We start from the raw sequence: 8,523 nt of genomic DNA, 5'->3' as shown, positions 1-8,523 counted from the left end.
ATTTTAAGTATCTTTGGCCATCAGAAAAATGTAATGGAAAAACCTCATTCAGATTTTATCTTACTTCAATCAGAATAGCTAAAATTAAAAGATAATATATGACCTCGCACTCATTTTGGTTGGGTTGTGGAATGTGTTAATGCTGTTAAGAAAGGAATTTTCCAATTATGGACATACTTACCATTTGTCTTTATGTATGCTTGTATGTGTTCATAGAGTTGTGTGATGTGATCCACCTCTCATGTAATTTCCAGAATAAAATATGCATTTTAATACCCATAGTTAATGTTATGCATTGCATGAAAGTTTTAACTTTTTAAAAATATTTTTCAAATTTCTTTATTCTCCAACTTCCGTTCATAGCATCTCTAATCTCCAATTCCAAAAACTAAATGTTGTATGATTCAAAATTTAAATGATACTGTGGAACATTGATCTTGCTTTTCCTACCTTACTCAACATTGCACAACAACTTCTGTCTCATTTATGATGACACACCAAAAATTAGTTTCTATTATAAGCCTGAATAACACCCAGTTTTGCTGTGATACATTATTTTCTTTATCCATTTCTCCATAGTGAAAACCTGCTGTTTATATGCCATTGCTGTTGTGAATACCATTGAAGAAAGAAGTAAAAATATTTTTTGACATCTAATTTTTTTTTGCTAGTATCAATGAAGAAGTGCAATTTATGTAAAAACTGATAAACAGGTTGCTATTTTTCAAGGAATTTGTAGATATTGCTACAAATGATTTTGGAAGATTCTATTTTAAATTATGGTAAATATAAAATTATTCATATTTTCATAAATATGTCTGCACAGAGAATGTGAAAATAGCATAAAATCCAATCTTATGCTTTTACTCTATTGATATCTTTCCTCAGTATTTCAGATCTACTTTCTGTTGTTCATTTTATTTGGATAGGGATAAACACAAATTCCATCAAGACAAAAGAGTTTAAAATGTATCAATGAGACACTGTGTCTTGACAGATGTCTATACCCTTTATAATTCCATTTCTGTTAGGAACGTGGCTGAAACCTCACAAAAGAGAAAGGTACATCATACCACTGGTGTGAGGATACTGTTTTACGGGAAAATGGTGGGATTTTGTCTCATACTTTATCAAATCTCATTATTATAGTAACTTAGTTTTATAGATGAAAAATGCGTTGGTCACTGATATTTTGACAGGATCTCTGTTAAGAGAATACATAAATATAATGCAGTTAATCCAGTGGTGGACAGTGGCAAGACCAAACAGATTAGTGAAAAGGTGAGAGATTTTTTTCTTTAACACACACACACACGCACACACACACACACACACACACACACACACAAAAACCTTCCAGAAAAGTAAAATATTACCATGAAATTTATATTAGCAGATTCTGTTTTATGCAGTTAGGGTACATCAACAATAATTAACTTCTGCTTTTTAAAACTTTTGTTGATTTAACTAATATTTGTAAAGGACATATTTTATGATATAACATGCCTCTATATTTATTCAATTTTGTTTTACACAAAATATTTATATAACTGTATCATGTAGCTAACAAATTTAACACATTACACAATTTTAGCTTAAATTTATTGATAACTATCTACCTTACATAATATATCTATATCTAAACTTCAATTTAGTAATATTCAGGTATCTATCAGAACTTTGCCGAAAAAATACAGTATTTTCTGTTTTATTTCCATTATACAGTGTATATCGAAATCAATGCTCCTATCATTAAATCCAGAAAATCAATTTGAAAAACACTTAAAGCTAATGATATTTCTTCAATTTATCATAAAAACTTATGTTTCAAATTGCTACCAAACAATCTAGAGTCCAGGAGCACAAAGGAACCAGTGTCAAGTTGAAATTACTAGAGACAGGCAAGCTAGAAGCTGAACATTTTGCCACATAAATGTTATAAAGAATTTTATGATGCAAAAAAACATAGATCTCTAACATGTGAGTCCATCTTCAGTAATAAATAAAATCTAAATAGACTAAGGCGAGCAAAAATATTTGAGTGTCCTTACTCTTTATTTAGTACATAACACATTATTCAAGCAGTCCTAAACACAAGACTAGAAGTAATGAGAAAGGAATATGAAGAATGAGCATCATAAATGTAAAGGAAGAGAGTGATTCTCCATCCTACGTCCCCCCCCCCCCCCCCCCCCCCGTGATACAATGTACGGATACTGGACAATGGATTTCAATGATTTTTATCTGTATGTTAATAACGCCAGATCAACCATGAAATATTTTAAAGGTTATAAATGGAAATCAAATGCTAAAATGCTTAAGATGTACAAAAAATCCAAAACAAAATGAAGGGAAATTTAATAAATGAGTGTGTAGAAACTTGTTTTATATATACTAGTAATTGTTAAACTATAAGGAAAATCAAAGTGAATGGGATGAGAAAAGACTTGTGAGAGAGCAGGTGATGTCTATCCCCTTGGAAGTCGAACCACCATGTGGGGGATATTTGTTATTAACTAGCTGAAAAGCATCCTTGAACAAATTCTGAGAGGAGGTATAAAAATAAGCCAAAAACAAGAGGCAGAGCCTTTGGAGACTTGGGATAGTTTTGACTGTTCATCGCTCCACATCAAAAGGCTTGTAGGGGGAACCGCTTGAGAGAAGGCTTCAGGGCTCAGGCCTCCAGCTGATGTTCCGGGTTCTGGTTGCTTCAGGTTCCAGCAGAAGAAATCCTGCTGACTATGCCAGGAGAATTGTTCCTCAAAACTGATATTCTTATGGATTCATTATTGTATTCTTTAACCTTCTTTTCCTATTGAATAGGTTAGTCAGGTGATAAGTGAGGTACTCTCCATTAATAAGTTCATAATAAAATGTATTTGTTAAGAAAATTGAGCCTGCATCATGGTTGCTGGGAACTGAACTAAAGACCTTTGTATGATCAGATAGTGAATGCTCTTAACAGCTGAGACATCTCTTCAGCCCCTCTCCATGACTTTTTACACGAACAGGAATTGGAATTTGTCAAAGCTTTTTTGGCACCTAAGGAGATGATCGTGTGGGTTTTTTTTTCTTTCAGTTTGTTTCTGTGCTGGATTATATTGAAGGATTGCCATATAGTGAACTATCCCTGCATGTCTATTTTGTCATGGTGGATATTTTTCATGTGTTTCTGGATTAGGTTTGTGAGAATTTTATTGAGTTTTTTGCATCAATCATAAGGGAAACTGTTCTGAACTTCTCTTTCTTTGTTGGATGTTTGCGTGGTTAGGTATTAAGGTAGCTGTGGCCTCACAGATTGAGTTTGACAATGTGTCTTCACTTTCTATTTTGTGGAATAGTTTGAAGACTTTTGATTTCAGCTCTTCTTTGAAGGTCTGGATTCTATACTGAATCTATCTGGCACTGGGATATTTTTGGTTGGGAGACTTTTGATGACTGCTTCTATTTACTTAGGGCATATAGCACTATTTAATTTGTTTATATGATCTTGATTCAACTTTGGTAAGTGGACTATAACAACCCATTTCTTTTAGATTTTCAAATTTTGTGGCATATAGGTTTTTGAATTAAGACCTAACAATTCTTTGGACGACTTCTGGGTCTGTTGTTATGTCCTCCTTTTCATTTCTGATTTTGTTGACTTGATAGTGTCTCTCCACTTTTTGGTTAGTTTGGCTAAGGGTTTGTCTATCTTGTTGATTTTCTAAAAGAACCAGATCTTGGGTTTTTTTTGATTCTTAGAATGGTTTTCTTTATTTTTAATTTGTCGATTTCTATGGGGATTAGGAAGAGGGAAAAGGGGATAAACAGCAATGGGGCCCAAGCAGATTCCTTGGAATCAGACACTGGAGACCAGCCTCAAAGGTGCAGTTATAACTTTATTGTTCAGTGTATAAGCCTTTTTTGGCTGTTTTTAAATTTTTCTTCATTTTTCACATACACATTTATATTATTACACATATATAAAATAAACTACCTACAGCAAGAAGAACCACAGAACAGTCAGGAATGGTATAAATGTTACATTCATAGTGTTTTGGCTCTTTGCATTTGGCAGCCCTGATGAAAACATCTAGTCTATCTTGGTATGTCTAAAATTATGAATGTAAATCAATGAAACTAATCCATGTGAATGTAAGATTTAAATATTTCTATTTTAAAATATTAAATATGTTAAAAACTTAAATGACTAAACTCTTGGAAACTTTTTAATTTCACAACCATAAAAATATTTTGGGTAAATGTCTATTGGACTCTTATTGTACTCTGAAATCTTACTTTATATTTACAAACTGTATTAATTTATAAAAATTCACAATCAAAGTATTTCATGTATCTTTTTATATGAATACTCTTTTTTATTAAATGTGTTTTGGGTTTTCACATATACATTTATATTAACACATATATAAAATAAACTACCTACAGCAAGAAGAACCATGAAACAATCAGGAACTATATACATGTTATATTCTTAGTACTTTTGGCTATTTGTATTTGGCAGCCTTGAAGAAAACATCTTTCCTATCTTGATGCATCTAAAATTCTGAATGTAAATCAATATCTAGCATATATTGTCATTATCAACTTAAGTAATCTATCTAGACCTAAAAACATCTTAACTCCTAAATAACTAAGCATAATTATAAAACTAAACTATCTGGTCTTCAACCTTGTGAGAGACTTGAGAAGGAATAAAATTAATCACCTGAGTATACAGGGGGTACAAGTTAGCAGGGCTGGAGATATGGCTCAGCTATTAAAGGCTAAGCTCACAACCAAACATATAAAAATTTCATGTGTCTTAACTCATAGCATGCATAGCCATGTGTGCTGTTCTATGTTGTTAATATGGGAGACATACATATGCAGAAAGCCAGGTTCAAACTGGCAGGTATTTTGTTGTTTTGCTTTCTTTTGTTGTTGCATTATTTTAAAAAGCCTATATATATGTATTTACATATATACATGTATATCCTATATACCAACATATACTCTTTCTTTTCTCTCTCTCTCTCTCTCTCTCTCTCTCTCTCTCTCTCTCTCTCTCTCTCTCTCTCTCTCTCTCTCTCCCACACACACACACACACACACACACACACACACACACACACATGTATCTCCTAAACAGATAACAGAGGCAAAGCTAGGATGGATATTATAAAATGTTTGGGTCAAATTATAGAGTATAATTTGGGCCAACTATGTTAACCTATAGGTTAAAATTTTAACAAATGACAGTACCATAGTATAAAGAAGAGGCAAAAATCTCATACAAAGTAGGGTTGCATACATTTTAGAGGGAAAAGAAATGAAGTAAAATTTTTGTAGATGAATAATTTAAAGCAGATTTAATCACTTAAAGTCCAAAAGTTCTGAATCCACTAAGATTTCATGTACATATAATATATATGTCTTATATATAGCCTTATATTATGTATTTTATGTATGTATCCATTTATATAATATATATGGAAAAATACATTAGTTTAGATGCCAATTCTGTTGGAATAATTTGAACCTTGGAAGAAGTGAAAGACACTGATGTCATACCACAGAGGAAAATTCTCCTGATGTTCATAACAACTGAGTGACTGAGCTCTGTCGACATTTAGAGCTCAGCAGATGTCTAACAATACAAATCCCATGATGCCATGGGTTTTACTGATCCTGTATAAAACTCCCAAGTTTCCTGTCATCCCTCAAACACTAGCATCTAGCATTGGAAGGTCTCTGTCAAGCAAACAGGTTTTGCCATGGTAAACAACAAAGGACAGTGTATGTATCTTGCTGTTTATGGAAATTGTATCATATTTTTTTTCTTCCAAAAGCAGGTAGACAGTACTAGAAAATCTATCACTGGTAAGTTATGTGATTGAAACAAATCTTTCCAAAGATATTTTCAATCTTTTGCAAATGTCTGCTCTCTCTGTGACAAATTTCAGTAACTCCAGGTTTGCTCTGACTGGTTTCCCTGGTTTAGAGATTTATTACCTCTGGCTTTCTGTTCCCTTCTCCATAATCTATGTGATGGTGTTCCTGGGAAACTGCATGGTCCTTCACGTGATCCGGACTGAGCTGAGCCTGCACCAGCCCATGTTCTACTTCCTGGCCATGTTAGCCCTCACAGACCTGTGCATGGGGCTGTCCACTGTGCACACCGTGCTGGGCATCCTCTGGGGCTTTGTTCAAGAGATCAGCCTTGATGCCTGCATTGCACAGTCTTATTTTCATTCACGGCTTGTCCTTCATGGAGTCCTCTGTCCTCCTCGCCATGTCCTTTGACCGCTACATTGCCATTTGCAACCCTCTACGCTATTCCTCCATCCTGACCAATGACAGAATCATGAAAATTGGAGTGGCCGTCTTATGTAGGAGCTCTATGCTCATTCCCCCAGTCATCATCCGCCTGAAGTTCTTAAATTACTGCCGGCCTCATTTCCTCTCTCACTCTTTCTGCCTGCACCAAGACTTAATTCGGATGGCCTGTGGAGATATCCGTTTCAACAGCATCTATGGTCTTGCCCTGGTGATCAGCAACCTGTTGCTGGATGCAGTGCTAATATTAATGTCATATATTATGATTCTGCACACAGTTCTATCCATTGCCTCCAGGGAGGAGAGGATCAAATCCTTGCAAACATGTGTGTCTCACATCTCTGCTGTTTTGGTTTTTTACATCCCCATCATTGGTCTGACCATGGTTCACCGCTTTGGGAAGCATCTCTCTCCACTGGTTCACGTCCTCATGGGCAACATCTACATCCTCTTCCCACCCTTGATGAACCCCATCATATACAGTATCAAGACTCAGCAGATACGGGTGAGAATCCAGAGACTGTTCTTGAAGGGAACCTAAAAACTGAGATCTGCTGTGAATATATCTGAAAGCCAATGAACAGACTTTCAAAGGCTGAAGTTCAGTAAGTAAATGCTACTAGTTGTACCTGCTGCTGTTTAATGATGCTCCTCATGGTGTAAATTCTCTTCTTTTCTCATAGGTGTTTTTAAGACATTGAAATGGACATCTGTAGTATTCTAGTTAACATCACAATTGATAATATGCAAATAAAATATACTCAGAATCACTCATTTAACCCGTTTTTAATTTTTAAGTTTTAATTAAACTAATCATTTTCCTCCTCCTTATGTATCAAATTGATTAGTTCACATAATCTTATGTGGTCATTTGAACATGTGTATTTCCTCTTTCATTCATTGTGAAGCTGATATCTTTAATTTGAAAATCTTTGGTGGTTATTATTGCTCAGTCATTATCTTAATCTTCTTTTGTTTATCAAAACAACATATTGTATACACAATGTCCTGGTAATTCTTCAGCTACTTAGCACATAATAAATGTGCAGCATATGAGAGTGGGCTGTCTAGTCATTTTACAGTAGTTAAATAAGTGAAAGAAGTAATCTCAGTGCTGTGTTGTCCAACCCCTCACAGCTTCCCAGGTCCCTATGCCATACTTGTGACTACGACAGGGAAACAATTCAAATCATGTGAAAATATCCTTGACTCATATTTTCTTTTACTTAAATCCCCAGTCTCAGTTAAAATATCATTGCAATTATGTAATAGAAATAATTTTCTAATTTAATATCTCCAAAAAATTCTGAAGTAGGTATCATTCTTTAAGATGTCAATGGATTTTTCAACCAGCCATTGAGTGATTTAGGCTGCATTTTATTATAAGAGTCTAATATATTTTCAGCTTCATTAGAATCACATGACCATGATTTCCTGCCTCCTTTGTGTGCTTCTTTTACTTCAAACTGGTTTGACAGTTGCTGACAGTTTTAAGACATTGAACAGTAAGCAGAAGTAAACAAAAACACCAAAATGAACTACGTAGGATAAGGCATGTAACATCTCTTTTTAATGCAATTTTCCCTAAAATATTAATGTAATTTACAATAAATATATGTTATGTTGAATATTTATTCACTAAGTAAAACAGTATTATTGAGGTATAATTACAAACAACTTGATCATTATAATCGGTGCATATAAAATTTGGTGAGAAAAGAGAAATACATTTAGTAAGATTTACCATTATGAATATATTACAATTTCTAAGATGATGAATATTTCTACCATGTTTCAGTGTTTAGCACATGCTATTACTCTCACTCAAATTCTCAGCATTGCTTATTTTTGTCTTATAGTTTTGGTGTTAATAAGGTCATGTAAATTACATAGTACCAATTTAACTTTTTCTGCATTCTTTATTTCACTGATAGCAATGTTCTTCATATAGTTATCACACACTGTTAATAATCGACACCTCTGATTTTAAATACTTATATCTTTACTATTATGAATAAAAACAGCCTCACAAGGGAATAAAATTGTCTCGGTAATAACAGAACGTACAAAATATATTTCTCAGAGACACAAGTTATACTTCTTACTATTAATCTTCAGAGAAATGCTGTGTGTGGTAAATCATGTCTCAACATGTCTACAGAAAAACCATTAAACAAGGAATTTTAAGTGTCTCAAAATAAT

The 8,523-nt window shown here is 33.8% G+C and overlaps 1 protein-coding gene across 1 annotated transcript; it reads left to right on the top strand.

Moving 5' to 3' along the window:
- Positions 1-5,919: 5,919 nt before the first annotated feature.
- On the top strand, positions 5,920-6,862 carry LOC127192217 (olfactory receptor 51V1-like). Its single transcript, XM_051149538.1, is given in 2 exon segments — positions 5,920-6,231; positions 6,233-6,862. Coding segments are annotated over 2 exon segments (942 nt in total).
- Positions 6,863-8,523: the final 1,661 nt, after the last annotated feature.

The sequence above is a fragment of the Acomys russatus genome, chromosome 7 (assembly GCF_903995435.1).
Source record: "Acomys russatus chromosome 7, mAcoRus1.1, whole genome shotgun sequence".
Lineage (NCBI taxonomy): Eukaryota > Metazoa > Chordata > Mammalia > Rodentia > Muridae > Acomys > Acomys russatus.
The sequence above is the reverse complement of the archived record's forward strand: the minus strand, read 5'-3'. Positions and strand labels throughout refer to the sequence as shown.